The sequence below is a fragment of the Perca flavescens genome, chromosome 14 (assembly GCF_004354835.1).
Source record: "Perca flavescens isolate YP-PL-M2 chromosome 14, PFLA_1.0, whole genome shotgun sequence".
Classification (NCBI taxonomy): domain Eukaryota; kingdom Metazoa; phylum Chordata; class Actinopteri; order Perciformes; family Percidae; genus Perca; species Perca flavescens.
In genome coordinates, this window is record NC_041344.1 from 18,753,005 (window position 1) to 18,773,348 (window position 20,344).

Here is a 20,344-nt window from a genome sequence, read left to right on the forward strand (position 1 = left end):
TGTCAGCATGAAATTTGGAAAAAGGAAATGCACAAGACATCTACAATTTCTTGTAATGATGCATCCATAAAAACATGGCACCTTGGGCTTGAATACTTCACTCAGTATAAGTGTTAGAACAAGTAGATACAGAGCATATAGATGAAGTGAGGGAAAACAATGTTTTCCAAGCTTTAAGCTATGTGGACATTTAAGGGAAAACCTAGGATTTAAGAGGTTGAAAGAGAAATAAGAGGAAGAAAGAGGGGTTTACAAACCATAAATTGCAGTTCTCTTTGTATGTTTGCCCTGAAAAGAACTTGTTGCCATTTCTTTCGCAGGTGCCTGAGAGGAGATAAAAAAAAGGGGCAACTTAATATACATGCAAATATACAAATGGGAGACAGAGATGCACTTAGATACATAGCACTCACACTTAATAGTGTGCGTGTGTGTGTGCGTGTGTGTGTGTGTGTGTGTGTGTGTGTGTGTGTGTGTGTGTGTGTGTGTGTGTGTGTGTGTGTGTAATATGTAAGGTCTAAGGAGCTCTGAGCTCCAGTAATCCAGTGTAGGAATGTGGCGTTAGCTTCTTTCCTCCCTTCCCAGGCTTCCTGGGTCCTCGTCATGCTTTAACCAGCTTACGCTCCACTTCACCACCTCTGGTGAGACAGAGGGAAGGGGCCACAAAAGTAGCCAGTTCATTACATCTATAACTAAGCACCAAAAAATCCTTAACATTTGCACTTTGAGCATAACAAATATTTAGCAGTAACACAGCATTAGCATTCCTTTTGAATGAATTTGACCCATTAAACTTGAAATTTGAATCCTGCTAACTTACAGATTGTGAAAACTATATTGACTTGGTGACAGATTCACAATGAGGTTTATCTACAAGTTGATTTACATTGGAAGGTGCTGTCAGTGGGAATTCAAGGCATGAGCAGGCTGAGAATTTACAGTGTGAGCAGGTTTCTTCGCCTCAAAGGCCCAAAGCTGATTGTGTGATTTATGACTGAGGCCCTCTGTTACCCATCATCCCCCTCACAGCTGTCTCGCCCAGCACTCTGTCACAACTCAGTTACCGCAGAGCTAAAAAGTGTGACAAGTTACTCATTGACATTTAAGGGTATTAAAAAAGTGAATTCTGTTGAACTGAAAGTATGTGGTTTCATGTAATGTCACACTTTTTATATAGCATGATTTAGACATGATGTGAGCCAATATTAAAAAAACTATACACTGACTTTGACAACATAATGAGAAAAGTCCAGCTGAATAAAGCATTGAATTGAGTTATGGACTACAACAATCTGTGACTGCTGGGCAGCAATAAGAAAAAGGACCGACTGAAAAAAAAGAAATCTGTCATCTCCTTCCTTTTGAAGCACCATAACTTTTCTCCAGGCTGTGTGACTGTGTGGTCAGATACGTGTGTGCACACTCTTAAACATATATTAGTGTTTGTGTCCCACCTCGTTATCCCCCCTACCTCGTCGTCCAGGGAACACATACCTGCACCGACCCCTTTGCGTCCCATCCTGTCTGTCTCTCCCTCCACATAGCCCACATTCCTTCTCCTGGCCTTCATTCATCCCTCCATCCACCCCTCCTCCCTCCCTCTGTTAGGGTTAATAAAAAGCCTACTGTTCCCTGCTCTGTTCTCAGGTAGGCCTCTGCTGTCACTGGCACATTTTACACCTCTACACTGAGAGGATGGTGCTACAACTGTTTGGGGAGTCCAAATGTAGTCAAGTGAACAGTTACATAGATGGGAAAATTTGTTCAATCTTAAATGTTCTACTTAGGAACTGTACCAAAATGAGCAGGGGAAGACAGAGCATTCAGCCTTCCCTTCTGAGATTTGTTAATTAAAAAGAGATCGAACAGACATCCAAACAGATGTCATACATGTGTCCAATCATTTTCATACAGTCCATTATCTTAAGCAGTTGTTTCTTTCTTGTGAGTATAAGAAAATAGGTATGTAATTGTAATTTTTATTTTTCAGGTGTCATGCTGCTTTGCGCTGTGCTTTAGTACATATTCTGTCAGTGGGGTTCTGTGATGCTCTCTGACTGAGCTTAACAAACTATGACAAGCCCACACACACCTGTGAAAACTCCCTGAAGCACACTCAAACACATTAACACATTTGCTTGTGAAGGCTTACTTACCTATGAAAGGCGGCTCCATGCCAAGACAATGGCCCCAGAAGTCAGGGCAGCAATCAGAGACGGTGCGGTTGCAGAACAGGTCGCAGTAGCAGATGGTGTCCAGGTAAGGAACCGTGCAAAGGTCGTCTCTGCCTGGGCAGCAGCCTCCTCTCCTCTCGCAGTAGGAGCCAAACGGGTCCCTGATGCCTCCAACATGGAGCGGACTGGCAAGCTCCCTCTTGGTCCTTCTAGACAGGATTCTTTCTGCAGTGCTCTCTCCCACCACCACGAGCAGCAGCGCCGCCACAGTCAACCGGAAGAGCTTCATGATAAATCTGTGAAAGGAAGCGGACAGGAAACAGGATATAAGATATTTAGGTGAAGATAATACTATATATTCCATACCTTTCTATAATCCTTATTCTTGCAATTGACTCTGATATGATGAAGTGGAAAAAATGTTTGTGAACGTCAAATGCTTCACACTCCACAGGAAGAGAGGGGAAGAGGTCGCACTGTGAGCAGCATAATTGGGGTTTGACTGCTGCCAACACACTAGCCACCTCCTGCTGAGTAATTCACATACGCACTGACACACATGCACTCAGTAACACACAGAATATACTTTTAAACAGAGCTGGCAGCAAACCCACATGATCCTTGGAGATCATCTGCTTATTTTTTCTAACTTTCCTTTCAAGCATCCAAGACAAACAGCAGCTAGATATGAAAACACACTCAGCAAAAGAAACTGATGGAAAACAAGTATGCAATGATAGAGACAAAGGTGTTGAATGATGTATGATGGGGTCACTTCAGGCCTCATGTAATATGTTATTTACCTACCTTTTTTACTCTCATGAGATTAATTAATAAGTGCTGGTATATAGTACCTCTTGAACGGTTATCACCCTGTAATTAAAATGTGTGTGTGTGTGTGTGTGTGTGTGTGTGTGTGTGTGTGTGTGTGTGTGTGTGTGTGTGTGTGTGTGTGTGTGTGTGTTGCTCTCAGGTTACTGAATGTGTGAGTCTATATGGGGCTGGACAAAGACAAGGGGTATGCCCACTGCTTACATACATTAAATAGCATCATTCATTATCCAATCAGATCTCAGAGCACAATGGACAGCTCCAGAAAAGCTCTTTTCTGTCCTGTTTTCTGCATGACTGCGCCTTTAGTTGAAACACACCCACACCCCACTTAGACACACACACACACACATATGGGCATATGGCAGCATGGGATGGGCAGGTCTCTTCCTTAAAGCAAGTGTTTTGTTATGGCAGACCCTATGCAGCAGTGAAATAAAACACCCACCAGTCTGTTCAACGAGCTACAGAGGCCTTTAGGTCAAACTGTCGGTGTAAAAAAACAAGTGCTGATTGTAATGCTGGCTGCCGACAGTACCTTAATCAATAACCTCCCTTAACAGAGCAACTTAGTTATTTTTGAGTAACTTAAAAAAATAAATCACTGTAACTTGAGTAACTTCAATATATGAAAATATCTGGTTGTCTTAGTACAGTTCTCAGCCGAAGTGGGACATTTCAGCTTGTTAGTCTATATCCTCAGCTGCTTTTCTTATGAAACAGACACAGAAGCTGCCATATGGCCCATCGGTGCTGCAGACAGCTGTAGCCAAGCTACTGATCCCACACTGCAGCCACAGGACAGATGAACCCTCAGCAAGAGTAACGCAAAAACATACTAGAAGTTGTAGAACTGCACTGTCATGTTCTCGGCTGGACCTTCATCGCAGCTTCAGGACCATGTTCACAACTTAAACCTGTTTAAACACTTGAATCTCTGATTATATTAAAAACAACAATAATTTCGTTATTAAGGGTCAGTTCACCCCATTTAAAGATAAGAGCAGCATCTCTGCAAAAACAGCATCTGTTGATGATGCACAGACCTCAGTGTGAACACTGAAACTACTTTCTCCTGAAGAAATTATCTTATAAAAGCTTTTAACAGCATGTTGAACATTTTTAAAGTAATTTTTCAATGCTGTCGGCACCAGAAATAAAAATGCACTGACCTCACCATTGTATTGGGAGTGGAGGCAGAAATATCAGATATCTCAAAACCTGGACTAAACTAAAACTCAAATCTATATATCTGCCAGGCTACTAGAGGTATGTGATATGTTATTTTGTAATTTGGGTGAAGCAAACCTTTAATGTTCCATGCTTACTGTACACTTTGTCCTATGACCAGCTTCTTTCACTTTCCTTCCCACAGCTAAACTTTGAGATATCACTGCACCACCCAACAGATAATTCAGGCATCTTGGCTCAGTATATCTATATTCAGAGATGGGAACTCAAGTACATTTTTCAGATATTTTTACTCTACTACTATTTATTTTTATGCTGACTTTTTACTTTTACTCCCTACACACGAATATCGATACTTTCTACTCCTTACATTTTACAAAATTGGCATCTTACTTTAGTTTCAAATCATTTCAGGAGTTACCATTATTATTTTTCAATCTAATTGGATGGGAATATACGTTGTTATAATGTGCGGCAAATTGTGCCAACCGAAACACCACAAACTGCTGGCTTTCAAAAATGTATCATTAAATTTAAAAAAAACACATAGAGGTAAATGCATCTTTTTGTTTTTATCAAAAGCTATTTGTAACTTTTTAAGTTTTCGTTAATGGTCAGTTACATTTGTTCTCCTGCTAGCAATGACGATGCCTTGGTTCGCTAGCATTTAGTTAAGTAACCCAAGTAACGTTAAGGTTGGTGAGCGTTCAGTTTATTTGAAAATAATCTAATACTAGCTGATACAATATCTGCATGTATAGCTTTATATTAAAAACTAATTCAGTAAATTGATTTAGTGTAAAAGGGGTGTAGTAATGTTAACGTTACTTGGTCTTGTCTCAAATCAAATTTATTTTGGCTAATGTTAACGTTAATGTCTCAAACCTCTCAGACGTAAGTTAGAGGACTCATGTTTGAATTCTCACAGAATCACAACTGAATTCATATCTTGCTGCTCAGTCAGAATCTTATTAACCTGGAGTCCCAGTCTCTGTCACAATAATCATATGTGATGTTTTTGGCCTATTGGCAGACATCCATTTAAAATGTAGTCCATAGGATATAAAGAGCCTTTTCTCCATGTCCACTGAAGTTTCTCAGCTTGCACTCTAGGAACATTTGTGTGGTCCAGGTAGTTTTGCATCATTCCCAAGGCTACTTTTACTTTTATACTTTAAGTAAATTTCCAAGGCTGTACTTTGTTGCTTTACTTGAGTAAATAAGTTAAATCAGTACTTCTACTTGAGTATGAAAAGTAAGTACTTTTGCCATCTCTGTCTATATTAAAAAAGCACTTTCAGCTCCAGTTCCCTCTGTGTTACACAGTCATTGGCCATTATCTGTCAAGCTCTATTTTTAAAACACCCACCAGGTCAAGAAGAACAGAGACCATTTATAATACCATGCAGGTGGCTAATGAGGCCTGCACCACAACAGGTGAGTGGCGGGATTACTGGTCTTGGTGTGTTATCAGTCTCAATGTGAATTACACAAGAGGAGCTGCCATAAACTCACTGGACTCAATAACCTCTTGAAAAAAAATCTCACCTTTTTCCCCCACTCATTTTCTTGAACCTAATAACTTGAATGTTGTATTCTACAATCCCACACCAGAAGGTAAATATGTCGTAACAGTAAAGACTTGACTTACTTAAATTAGGTGCCTTTGGCTAAATAAAGCACTGAGTTATAATCTCAGAAAAATAATGATTAACAAACATAAATCAAAAGAGCTTAAATGTTTCCATATATCAAAAAAGATATTTAAAGTAACATGAGATCAGTATCAACCACACTGCGACGTTGAGCCTGCACTTGCCTGAAGTCTGGCATAAAGGAGGGCTGCTGTTGAGAAGTAAAGAAAGCTAAAATTGTTGTTACCTTGAGACAAATCCTGGTTTTGTAATCCGAAAGAAAACTACAGAGCTTTGCTGATATGTTGCTCAGGAAGTCATCCACAGGTAGAGAGGTAAAAAGTAAGTCTCTCTCGTGTCGTATCCTCACTCTCTCACTGGATCTGGTTTGTCAGACTGTCTTCTCTATATACAGCCAGTTAGAAAGGCTAACCACTCCCCCTGACCCCCCTTCACGCTCTGCCCTGTCGCCTGCTCAAATCTCTGCTCTCTCTCCCTTCTTCTCTCTCCCTTCCACACACACGCACACACACACACACACACACACACACACACACACACACACACACACACACACACACACACACCCCCTTCCCTTTGCTATCTCTTCATACCTTCCCTCTCCTCATCAGACTGGAACTTTCTATCTGAAAGTGAAATGGTCTGCACTCATCTTTTTTTACTCTGCTTCTTCTTCTTCTATTTTCTTTCCACTGTCACTTTCACTGACAGCATCAGTGGTTGGTTTCCCCTCCACTATCTGGGCTTTTTACCCTGTAGGGTCAAATCTACTTGTCTCTCTGTGGTGGGTACTGCTGACCTCCTGTTCACCACCTAGTGGTCACGGGTTGCATATCTTTAACTCAGGCAGCCAGGAATTTACGGGATAGCCTGTGAAAGACCTCCCAGCTTCTAGAAACTTACAAAGTAGCCTCCGGAGGTGAAATTTGGCAGGTGTTTTAGGGAGGCTGAGTAATCTGAATGAAAAAAAAAAAAAAAAGTACGGATGTTTTCTTTCTGCATGATCCACGTGTCTTGTTTACATCATGTGCCTCTATTTTGTAACATCTCCTTTTTTCCAACCTAGATTAAGTTCAGGGAACCAATAAGGGATTTTAAACTGGATTTAATAAATCAGTAAACTTCTGTAATTTAGTTTTTATGAATTAAGTAATCAACTATCTCACGTATATATGAAATAGAGGTCTTTATATAAGGTTGCTACTTTTATATTTAATGCCAAATCTTTTTGCATTTTTCTTGTTAAGAATCCTAAAAAGGTATTTAGGAGACATGGTGGTCCCGATGACACAGCTGTGCCAAAGACCACCCTTTGGGTTGATCAATAAGCTAAGGCTGAATCAATGCGTGTGGCGCTGTGTAGGTGGGTGGGGAGGGCAGGGCTCCCCAAAAACCCTTTAAGGACAAAAGAACATTCAAGCTGCCCACACAAAGATACCTAATGTCTGTATATTTAATTTGGCAATTAGCACTTGTAAAACATCTACAGAAAATGGGCAGTGTCCTGTAACAGCTCATCCACAATCTGCCCCCAATGATCAGTATCAGCCAATACTAAGTGGCCCAGTGGTTTCCCAAAGAAATGTGGTGAAGCAAATAAATAAATGTCAATCTCTGATTTTAATATAATGGCAATTATTTGGACATCTGAAACTCAAAGAAATAATTATTTTTGTTTAACAAATTTAGGTCACACAATGCTAATAGAGGCCAAAGACTGTAAGCATTCAGAGACACATACTGTACCTCTGATCTGTATGTTCTCACATACCAGACAAACTACAAAACAGGATCAAAACCCCACATTAACTGCTTAAGGCCACATACTGGAGACTGGTACTGGCAACTGCTGTATCATCTAACCCTTTATACAGTTTTACCAGGTTTCTAAAAGGACATATGGCCTTTTGGCTAAAAATGTGAACTACTGAATATTCAAGTCCGTAACTTTAAATAGTAAAAACAGGATTAACTGAATTTCATGTGAAACATAACATGGGTAACTACTAGTTTATAGCAATACATTTTCTACATTAGATGCAGCATTTTGAAATATGAAGTCCAACTTGTAAAATAACAGTTGGATGTGAAACAAATTATAGAATTTATTCTGCCATAATCTTCTGTAAAAACTGATTCTGATGTTAAATTTGTGCTTGGTATCTTCTCCAAAAGCCTGGTTGGAGCATCCCTACATGTGAACACACCAATAATCTATCAGTTTCTATCAGTAATGTGAGCAAAAGTGAAACAGTTCTGGGTAACCGGTTTGCTTTTCATACAACACTATAATTATGGCTTAAACACCGCTTAGTCAACCTCATACCTCCTGTTTACCATCCAGTGAGATTGATTCAATTGTACTAACATGTAAAGAATGCTTTTTCGCACAGCTACTGGCATCAAATGAGTCATGTAAAGAAGAGTATGGCTGTGATGCTTCAGTGATGGTAAATGCACAAGAGGTTGATTGTAGCCATCCGTAGGAGGTGTATGTATGTGTGTGTGTGTGTGTGTGTGTGTGTGTGTGTGTGTGTGTGTGTGTGTGTGTGTGTGTGTGTATGTATGTATGTATGTGTGTGTGTGTGTGTGTGTGTGTGTGTGTGTACCCTCGGATCAGACCCCTTAATCAGAAGAGTTAGTCACCAGACGAGGAGTGTGTGTGTGATTCACTTCCAATTTCAGTAAAGACGAGGAGAGTGAATCACTTTGGATGGCTGTTAGAAATATGTTTCAGAAGATCTGTAGGCGGTGTGTCGCAAGACTTATGTCTACATTTGATATGTACACACCGACGTCTGCCCAACCTACCCTGACTCAGGCCTTAACAAGCCCTCCAGATGTTTAACCGTGACACTTAATTCTTCAGGGCAGCAGCAGTAAAGAGGAACCATGTATCAGATCAGCAGTGCTTCTGTTTATGAGATCATTTCCCCGAAAATAGACCGAACTGTGGAGGCTGAGGACACACATGGTAACAATAGAGCCTATCCATACACAAAGAACCCTAAGCGGGTGCACTCTAGGGAGAAGCAACACATACACACACTGACATGCACACAAAAAGACAGTTGTCTGCACTTACAGATGTATTTGTATCAATGGGCTTTAAATGTGTTTAATAAGGGAACTTCAGGAAGAATAATCTAGCATTGAGATTGGACCTGACAGGAACATGGCGTGGGCCAGACACACACTCTCACACAAACACACACACACACACACCCTGAGGAACAATCTTTCTCTTTCTCCCAATCAGTGCATCACAATCCTCACATGACGCCAGACGTGGTAGAGTGCAAAGTGCATCAACAATCTTTCTAGATGTTTCTGACACAGTTAGCAGCAGTTGTATGAAAACACACCCACATGTTCGTGTTGATGAGAAGAACATACTACATTTGGGATACTATCAGGATTTTCATTGTACTGTTTGTTCTCTCTTCCCTGCAGCTGGAACTGTGGCACTTGTTTTGTTTTTGAGAGCAGTCAATGTACTTTTGTTTGAAGGCTACATTCTCAAACAAAATAACCCTAAAACAAACAACTTTACAGGGTGGAATATGAGATATAGCTATGCTAGTCCCCTTTCTCTCTATAATCCTCTTGTTCAGGTTGGTTTCAGGCTCAAATTCCTTCTCATTTTGAGTAAAACACTCCCAAACCAACAAGATGATGAAATAAAAACACTAGAGATACACAAACATCTTTATAGGATTAAAAATGACACTTTTAAACTATCGCAGTTTCTGGTTTTGTTATACCCTAAAGGAATAACAAAGGAAGGAAAATACATTTTGATAAAAAGAAGCCATGGTGGACAGGAGGTTTATTAAGCACAGGACTCTGACACCAGCAGGGTGTACATCCTGTGTGCTGTGTGTCATGTTTAGGCAACAAACACACTTTGGTTAAGGATAGGGGAAGATTGTGGTTTCAGTTAAGTCTTATAAAGTCAACATGTCATATCTTGTGCTTTAAAGCTATTTCAATAATTAACCAGGACCATGCTCTTTCCCTAAAGCTCTGTGAGTGCATAAAAAATGTTGATTATTCTTTAGTTGCTATGAGCAGATATTGTATTGCATATAGTCTGGAAAACAAAAGAAATATGTTGTCACAGAACGTTTCGCAGATATGTTCAGGATGAACATTTTGCAGCTGATTCCTTGATATGTTAATAAAAATATATAATCCAGGCAGCAGTACATTTTCTTCAAAGTCTATCTGCCATTGCAAATCAATAATATATAAATGTCCAATCTAGCAGAAAGTTGCAAAAAATATATATTTTTTAAAACAGTCTCTATTATTTATATCATATAATTTAACATATCGTCACCTTCCTAAAATAATTTCCTAAGTCATTTTTTCAGGTTTTTCAGAAAACACAAAAAATAAAACGTCACATGCTTGACATAGGCAATTATACTAAAGGTGTAGAATTAAATGACCTGTTCAACTGAGGATGTAGGCAATTTTACCAGAGGTGGCCTGCACCATGAGGAGATGATTTAGGCAACAAAATCATTTTTGTTAAAAAATGACTTAGGCAATTATTATAGAAAGGTGACGATATACACCCAGACAAAGCCCATTTCCATTAATGTCAAACACATATACCATCATGTGATGAAGAAATGGATTGCTCAGCGTGTATTGAAGGATGTGAATTGCAGTAAAAAGGTCAGTCTGTCTGTAACATCAAACCACTGAATTGCAGATTGATTATGGCTGACTGAAAAGTGGCATATTCTGAATCGGTGTCATAGGAAAAACTGAATTGCTAAAAATCTCTGAACTTCATTTAAGTCAGCATAATAAATGCAAGTTCTGCTAGATATGACTCATGAATTACAAGCTCAGCAGAGGCAGTTACAGTGATTATACAGAATATGGAAGTCAGAGTCATGGTCAAGACTTAAGAAAAGATGTTTCTTTGATGCATCATAAAGTTAACATTTGGTCACTTAGCATCCCAGTTTAGGTATCGTTCCGAGACTACATATAATGCATTTCTTATGTATTGATGATGTTTAACAATTATATTTTTTATTGACAGTAATTACTTTGTTATAAGAATAAAGTGTTAGCATTACCCCCCAACACCATGCATTAGCTTTCCTAAAAAAAAAAAACAACAACAACAACACACACACACACACACACACACACACACACACACACACACACACACACACACACACACACACACACACACACACACACACACACCTAATTAAGTGAGACCTCCAGCATTCTGTTGCCACAAGTAGAAGTTGTACTTGTGGCAACAGAGTAGCTTGTTGCTTTTATTATTTTGTATCAGTCAGGTGCAGATGCACATCTCTGGTGTGTGAGAGGTATTTGCATGCAAGTGCCATAATAATAAACTGTGTCGAAATCACCACATCTGAAGTAATAACAACAAGATTCCAAAAGGGTGTAACATTGGACAGAGAGGGAAAACACTTGTATGAGGATATGGCCAGATTTAAGATTTGTGCATCTGCTGGGAGAAGAGAGGAAAAGCGCTGCATAAATTCTCCCTACAATGCACACCATCTCCCTCGACTATGATGTCATCTGTTCACTTTAAAAAAAAAAAAAAAAAAAAAAGAGGAGGCATCAGGTGTTGCTTCAACCACCCAGGCCCTCCATCCATCCATCTCTCCATCCCCACAGGGACTGACTCAGCTGTGATGGTCTTAACACCCTCACTCAAGACCTGTTACCGCTGCACTTTCCCATCCATCCATCCATCCAGCCAGCCACTAAAGGTCCTAATCTCTCCTAATAGAGCATAATACACCCAATAGGCCTGTTCTGTGGTCCGCTTTATAGTCACACCAGTATTTAAAACTCCAATATTTTGTGCCAAAATCAATTAATTTTAATAGAATCACTAAGATTGGTGCATCTGCTTGTGGGGGTAAAGTACATCTTCACAATTTTTCTGTGTCAAGTTCAACTTTGGTGAAAATTTGCAAGTCCTGCTCCAAAAAGGAGGAATGGTTTGCAGAGACAGCAATGAGGCAGGAATCGATGGTAAAAATACAAATACGTTTCCATAAACTGTGTGAACGTATTGTCCCATTAGTGACCAAGCTAACAAGGGACTACTAATAGCTCGTCAGTTACAACAGTTCACCAATTAGCCCTGCCATAGTTCTTAAACGTCACGAAGCCTTTAGCAGCAGCTATTTCACAATGACAAGTGGACAAATAATAATAAAAATATTGAACTTTATTCATATTTCACTGTGCTACTGTGACTAGGTCTTTCACCTATCCCATGCCACATTTGTGCTAAAGCCATAGACCGTAAATATCATCATATATAAAGAACACAAAATGCTATTCACAAAATACCATTCATGACGACAAATCATGGTAGTGTCTAAATGTGCTGAGTCACTTTATACACTTTATTTTAGAATACTGTCCCATCAAGTGTTAAGCAGTATGATTAATTGGAGCATGACTTGTATACAGCTCGATTTCTTCAAAAGTAACTTTTCCAAGTGGAGGCAGGTTTGGCCCTATGGAGCAGTTTTGATTTGAGCAGACTGCAGTTCAGATGGCCAGCGGTGAGGATCGGGGGGGGGGCAGCAGCGCTCCTCACCTCTCCTTTCCTTTGTTCATCATCGGTTTATCCTGTCTCAACTTGCACAACTGTTAGACAAGAAATCTACTGATCTCCACAGGGAATTGAGACTGAAGAAATATATCATGTTTGGAACAATTACTTTGTTTATGCTGGTAGATTCATATTTTTTAAATGGCTTGGAGTGTTATTTTAAGCCAATATTAGCCATATCTGGTAACTTGATTTCTTCTTTCTCCCACAACTCTGTTAGTTCAGCAAGTTGTTTACAATTTACTTTCTGGCCTCAGTGGTTTGTGTTCAGAGGCAATGGGACTCATTGGCTACAGGAAGTGTGTGTGAGTGCACTAAGTAAGCATACACACACATGCATGACCAAACGTGCATGTGTGGGGGCAGCAGACTGGGACTGTATGAGCAAACCCCTTGTTGTTTACCAGTCAGTGTCACAGGAGCAAGATTGTCTCCTTCAGAGGGGACAACAGGCTGGCAAAGACTTGATATTACATTCCTGGACGCCTGCGGAAAATCCAGCATCATGTTCCATGTCAGGCAGCCGTACATGGACCGTTACCATGGAGACTAGGACAGAAGTGGGCTAAACAGAAGTGTCGAGAAGCAGGATGAGGAGTGTGTTTAGGTTGTCTCACAAATGTCAAGAGGGTGAAAGTCATGGACTCTGAGCCCGAACGATATTAATAGAAAGTGTTGTGTGAAATGGGAAATGAATTTCATGTAAAATGCAGTTGCGTCACACACGTTTTTAAATGGAAAATCAACAAACTAGAGCACTTCTTCATCTATCCCTGCTTCTCTCTTCATTAGGGATGAATCATATGACATTTATCAGCAGATCATTTTATCCAAAGTGAAATATTTAGATTTATGTCCCCTTACTGGTCGCCAAACACAACAACTTCACTTTAGCCCTTTTTTTATACAGTCTATGCTTTACTCATGTACAGTTGGTGTTTGGACTCTTTCAAGATAATAGCTACAACAGTGTGCTAATAAAAACAAACCTCAGTTTGCGTTTAATTATTCAAAATTATATTTCAGTTTTTATGTGATACAATATATGGACACCTGAACAAAGCATTTTAGAGTTTGAGTTTATTCCCCAGTGCAATCTAGCATAAATATAAAATGTAAGTCCCATTTAAAATCATTTTGTTACTCATACTGTATCTAAAGCTTAGGTGATTTGCGGATGTTATTCATTTATGCTGCTTTCTTTCCAGAAATTATGGGTTACTTATTATTGCTTACTTTCATTCATTTCATAATTAGTTTGTTTACTGAAGAACAACCAGCAATTTGATACTCTCTCGCTAGAGCAGAAACCATGATGTCATTGAACAAAACACATGATCTTGTGATGACTGAAGAGTGGAAGCAAACATATGTTGAGTTTTTGAGCTTGTTAAGAGCTATTAGTCAAAACCCATGCGCCAGCCACTACATGTAATGGTCCTGACCTCTGACCCTTTGCTGATAGAGCTGGCAGCATTAGGTTAAAGAGGCACAGTATGGTGAGCAGACACAGAGCAGACACTCTACAGATATTATCAAACACAGCCACATCAACGAGGGTCTTATCTCTCTTTTTCTACCTGCGGCCCCTTCCTATTCCCTCTCCATCTCCATTCCTCTTGTCTCTTCTCCCCCTCCTCTATATTCCACCTCCACAGCGTGTCCCTGCAGGAGTCTTCTAGGATTCCCAGGATCTCTTAGATACATTATCGCACAGCAAAAATAAAAGAAGAGAGTGTACTTGGAGGAAGATATGACAAATAGCTCTGAAAACATTTCTGTCATATAAAATTCTGTTTTTTTTGTGAAATCTTGGATAGTTCATCCCACTAAAAAATCCTTTAAATATAAGAAAAAAAATACCACAATGTTTTAACTGCTCATAACTCGTACACACTAGGGCCATCACATCATAACATGTGATGAGGCATGGACATTGCTATATTTAAAGGGTCACAAGCCAAAGGAGGTTGTGAACTGCCATATTAATTCTCAAATCATTTAGAAAGCTGGTTCTCCTCAAAATAATAATACCTTTATTATATGGCACTTTTCTTAAGAATAGCAAAGTGCTTAAAGTGATGGTTCGGAGTAATTTCACCCTAGGGTCCTTTGCACCATGACCTCGAGCCAAACACCCCCCCAGAAGCTTTTCCACCTGGGTCTAACATTGGGAGAGTTAGCGTAGAGTGGCGTTATCAGCTGAATAGCTTATTAGCGCAGTGGCTAATGGACCCACGTTTGTATCTCGTAAATGACCCCACTAATAATGCCCGAAATGATACCAAACTTCTACACTAGTACAAATAGGTTATGTACTCATAAAACGATAGATAGTAAAGTTTGTAAGTACACCAGAAGTTTATGAACACTTGCCTGCTGGCTTCTGCTCTCTGCTGCTGCTGCTGCTGCTGCTGCTGCTGCTGCTACCTGCAGTTAGGCGAGTGCTTAGGGCCGTCTACAAATTACTACACCGAAAAGAGATACAACAAAAATATTTATTAATTTAATGATTAAATAAGGTAATGTCTCCAAATTATCTCAGTTATTACTTGTCTCCTGCTAGTTATACTACAGCACTTACTTTAAAAAAAAAGTTAAATTAAAAAATATTTTTGTTGCATCTCTTTTCGGTGTTGTAATTTGTAGACGTCCCTAAGCACTCGTCTTACTGCCGGCAGCAGCAACAACAGCAGAGAGCAGAAGTCAGCAGGCAAGTGTTTATAAACTTCTGGTGTACTTACAAACTTTCCAATCCATCGTTTTATGAGTGCATAACCTATTTGTACTACTGTAGACGTTTGGTATCATTTCGTGCATTATTAGTGGGGTCATTTACGAGATACAAACGTGGGTCCATTAGCCCCTGCGCTAATAAGCTATTCAGCTGATAACGCTGCTACGCTAACTCTCCCAATGTTAGACCCATTGACATATATATAATGGACCAATAGACCCCATTGCTCTGGACGGAGACCAGTGAAGGCTATTAGAAGCACTTTTCCGGTGATCTCTTCCTTTACTACGCAGCCTCCAACTGACAGAGACAACGTAAATGTGACGTGAGCAACGTGTCTGAAAGTTGTAAGTCTTCTGGTAGCTGTGCCAAGAGAAATCTCAATCATTCCCAATCTTACAGAGACGGAGAGTGTAGGTATATGTAAGGAGATAACATAAGCACAGGCTAATTAATGCTAACTAACATGCTAGTTAAAATTAGTAATTAAACCTAAACAGCTAATGTAAGTCGAAACTGCCTGCGAGCTTCTCCTGTACTATACGGTAATTCCTCTACTGTGCGACAGTAAGTCACTTGGTTATGACACAATCGTTAGCGTATTTTTACAAAAACGTCTGCTACGGAGCCATAACGTGAAGTACAAGGTAATGGAATCTTTTATACATTGTCGTGTTTCTTTGGAATTAAACAATGGACAAATAGAGTCTTTAAACGCTTCAGATGTAAAGTTATTCGCAGTCAAGTGACGTAAAAAAAAAATGGCGGTCAGTGGAATGCAACCTACGCATTTCACGTCTAGTCCCTGTGTCAAGTTTCTTTGTTTAGTTGGTTTCATGTTTTCTGTTGGTTTTCCCAGTTCCTGTTTTATTTTGCAGTCTGTCTGTTCCCTTATGTGTTGTTGTGTTTTACTTCCTGTCTTTTGGTTTTCCTGCCTTTGTGATTGTCTGATGTCGTTCACCCGTTCACCAGCCCTTGTGTCACCTGCTCCTTGTTATCCCTCATTTACTTGTGTATTTAGTCCCTGTGCTTTCTGTGTCTGTTGTTGGTGGATTGTTATTTTGTCGTGTGGCATTTCGTTGTCGGTCCTTGTGGTTCTATTCCTTTGCGTAGATTTCTCTGTGTTTTTTTTCTCCTGGATTTTTACCCGTTCCTTCTGTGTTCCTGTGTTTCTGGATTTTCTCACCTACTCCTGCTTACACGTTTGTAAGTCTCCTTGTGTTCTTATTAAATGAATATTATTTCAAACTGCTCCACTCTCCTCTCCTTCCTGCATTTGGGTCCTAGCCTACAACCCTGACAATGCATCACCGGTGGCCTCTGCCCAGGGACTACAGGTGAAGGTTAGCTTTTAGCTATATCTAGTGCAATGTATGTAAAGCACACATTATATAGCCTAAACAATAAATAATGTAAACAATTTGATATGCTGAAGTATCAGAAAATAATACAACACAAAACTCCCATGTTGAAGGGGAAGACACTGAACCCCGAGTTGCCTCCGATGCCATCGGAGTGTAAATGTGTGTTAGTGTTTATCTGATGAGCAGGTGGCACCTTGTACGGCAGACGCAGTGTGTGAATGGTGAATGGTTCCTGTACTATGTTAAAGCGCTTTGAGTAATCGTTAAGACTAGAAAAGCGCTATATAAATACAGTCCATTTACAAACACAATTACACCTGTTGAATTACCAGAAACACACAGAGGTTAAATGTGTTGGGTCTGGTCACTTTATTTAACCATGACCTCAGCCTCTACACTGTACAACATCACAATATGCTATACACACAGAAGGACTGTAAATAACCAAGCTCCCTTTGGGACTTACTGCCTTACTCAACTGCCTGACCCAACAGAATAAAAATAAAAACTCAGTAACAGAGTTCACTCCCACCATGACATCATTCGGAAAAGTTTCCGATACTGATACAGTACATTCATTATCAAAATACTCCAGTAGGATCTTTCCATTGTTTTTCAAGTCTGGGCACAACTCTTTCCCTCGGTTACTCTATCTCAATAGCAGTGGCATATCGTACAGTCTAAAGTCTTAAGCAGGGATGGATAGAGTACTAGAATATTGTACTCAAGTGAAATTACTGTTTTGTTAAAAGACATTGTAGTCAAGTAAAAAGTACTTACCTTACAAGTAGGTTAGTTCAAATATATTCTGAGTAAAAGTTACCATATTACATTTTAAAAAGGGAAGTTCAGGAACACCATTAACATACAGAATAAATTGTATTGAATGTCAATTTATATACTAGTGGAACCACAACAACCCTTAATGTCCAAACCAGCAGTAAATTCTTGTTCCACAGCACTTTGCATCCTGGTGATTGACAATTATAAATATACAACCCCTTTCCTTGACAGCATTTGTAGAATCAACTAGAAAAGAGAACACAAGTCAAAAGTATATAGAGTAAACCTCTATAGCCTATATGGGCGCTCGCTCTACCAACTGAGCTATCCGGGCGCCCAGCCTGACACTTCTTATACATAGAATCAACAGTAGGAAAAAAGCCAAAGCAACAATATAGAGATGCATAAACAATATAAACTCCACAGCAGCTGCAGCCACAAACACGCTCTCCAATGATCAGTTTGTTGTTGTACTCCTACCTGTCTGAACGTCATACTGTGAGTCTTGGGCACTGCAAAGTCATCCTCAATCTGCTGTAGGTTAAACTTCTCAGTGCATAATATAACCAGTCCCCTCAGCCTCTCTGTCCCAGTGTGCTCCTCAAAGTTTTTGAAAACTTTGAGCTGAATGAAGCTCTGCAGTCTCATCGGGGATTACTGTCAAAAACAGCAGAAAGTCCTCACACACCTCACTGAAGGAAAAAGTTCCTCAGTGAACACAGAAGTCACAGGAGGAAGATCCACCATGAGCATGTTAGCATTTAGCAATTAGCCAAACACAGCGTGCACCTGTTGATGACGAGCTCCCCAGGTTGTGCGTTAAATGAGTGATTAATTCAGCTAAATACAACTTCTTTTTTTTTAGCTATGCAGATGTACAATAATGCTAACCCTAACCCATTAGGACATAATAATTCATTTTATTAAATTGTGCTTTTTTTGTAGGTTATCTGTTCACCAAGTGCAACTCAGCTTTATGTATCTTTTATTTTTGACATAAGAAATTTAGGTGAGAAGATAAGAGGAAGAAACAAATACTAAACGTTGACCCCATGAAGATGATGATAGAGGTGAAGGTGATGACATGGCTTGAAATGGTCCTCCTGGACGCTCCTCTGGGTGGGGATGTTGGGAACTGGAGCCACGATAAGCCTGTTAATTGTTTGAGTGACATTTGGGAATAGGAAGCACAGCCTGGACTGACAATCCAGCACAGATAATGCCATCGCTCCTTAAAACCCGATCAATTCAGTAGCACTTACCAACCAGGAAACACACCACTGAGACTGAGTGCTCTGCTGCCACAGGCCTTCTCAACCTGAGAGTTCTTTTACCTAAATAATGTTATCATTCAGATCACCAGAGACTTTCTTTTTTCCCATTATCTGACTGTTACAGTAAAAAAAACTCCACAACATGTTCGTATTACAGAGGCACAAGTGAGTATGGATATTGATATATGCGACCATAATCTCTTGTGCTGGTGTGTGATTGAGTGGAGTGATGCAGAGATAGGAGAAGAGCTTTCAGTCCAGTCGCTCACATGAGCAATTTTGCTGAAGATGACAACTCTTGGGAGGGAAATCGGAGTAAGCCTTTAACTGCATCAGCAGCTTTGCTGTTATTAATGTCCTTTTCTTATCCTCCTATTTTTTTAGGTTTATATTATATCATGACAAGATAGTTTGATTAGGCAAACAGTAGCTTGGCAAATGTGAAATCTGATATTGAATTCAAAGTTTAATAAAATTACAATTCACACTCAGGGTCGTAGGCAGGATTTTAGAAATACTGAGGTCAGGATTTCCCCATAAAACAAAATGTGGCATAGCATTTGGAAAAGGGTCAATATCTGCTATTGAATCTGTATAACTGGCATGGAAACACATGAGCACAGACAGTAAACATTTCTCAGCTGTTACATCTTCTCACCTGCCTTGCCTTCCTGCCTGCCACGTTTTTCAGTTTTGATCCTGATAGATCTAATGAGCATGAATCACATCTTGATGCAATTACGTCAGGCCTGGCTGTACTCTATCAAAACATCAATTTGGCACAATTTTCTCTCTCTTTGAATACTTCCTTTGGGCTGTAACAGCTGGATTTGGCCCCATCTATGGCCCATCATATATCCTCTGCATTAGGCTTGTCACCGTCTAGACATGCAAAATTATCCCAGGCTGTCTGTTTTGATTATGAGAATATAACATTTAAATACAGTTACATATACGGTTTATTGCTCCAATTAGCATCAGTATTTTGAGGATAGTCTGTTAATAAACATATGGCTAATGGGTTTATGGTTATCAGTCTTACATCATAATACATTTCATGAGTCTCGTCAGGCAGAAGAATACATTTTAACATGTACAACCTGACAAGTGACAAGCCCAAAGGCAATGAAATTAAAGAGACAATACAACATGGTTACTCGTGACATCTGCTTATGGGGAATATTGGGGTCTGGGCGTCTTATATTGGAATGTGGATCAAAGGGACCCCACATCCTCCATGATCCTGGAATGTTGTGAATGTGGAATGAAATGAGTATTTGAGCCAGGATGAATAACAATATTTGTAAGGATCTGTAGGGAGTTACACGGTTGGGGGGCAAGATAAATCCTATGTAGGTTGACAAGAGTAAACACATTTACAAATTCTGAAGCATGTGCAGCCTATCATGCTTAACTGGTGAGATGCTGCAGAACAGTTAGTTTCCTTTGCACATGTTAAAAAAAAATCTATTAATGTAACGGCAAGGTCCCTTTTACCTAGCCTCGTGAGACCGTCCTGATCTCGCGAGCTCCAGTTTTCCAGCAAATGCGAAGCAATCCATCTGGCGGAGTCAGGTTACCTTTTACCACCAAATGAAAGGGACCTTGGCCTTTTTGTTTCTGAAGCTCAGGTGTTCCCGCCAGATTGAACACACTTTACAAGAGAACATTTGAAGCAAGAGGTTAGACAAAACA

The 20,344-nt window shown here is 39.8% G+C and overlaps 1 protein-coding gene across 2 annotated transcripts in view; it reads right to left on the reverse strand.

Annotated features, from left to right (window-relative positions):
* tinagl1 (tubulointerstitial nephritis antigen-like 1) overlaps nt 1-18,172 on the reverse strand; it is a 35,542-nt gene extending 17,370 nt beyond the window's left edge. The window contains exons 1-3 of one of the 2 annotated variants that reach the window (XM_028597474.1): nt 17,856-18,172; nt 2,157-2,470; nt 258-324 (exon numbers count right to left, since the gene is read on the reverse strand). In XM_028597474.1, coding sequence (XP_028453275.1) covers nt 258-324; nt 2,157-2,463 — 374 coding nt within the window. In that variant the 5' untranslated portion in view covers nt 2,464-2,470; nt 17,856-18,172. Of the gene's footprint in view, nt 1-257; nt 325-2,156; nt 2,471-6,077; nt 6,285-17,855 lie in introns of those variants that run through there. The other variant, XM_028597473.1, reaches the window with a different exon arrangement.
* Nucleotides 18,173-20,344: the final 2,172 nt, after the last annotated feature.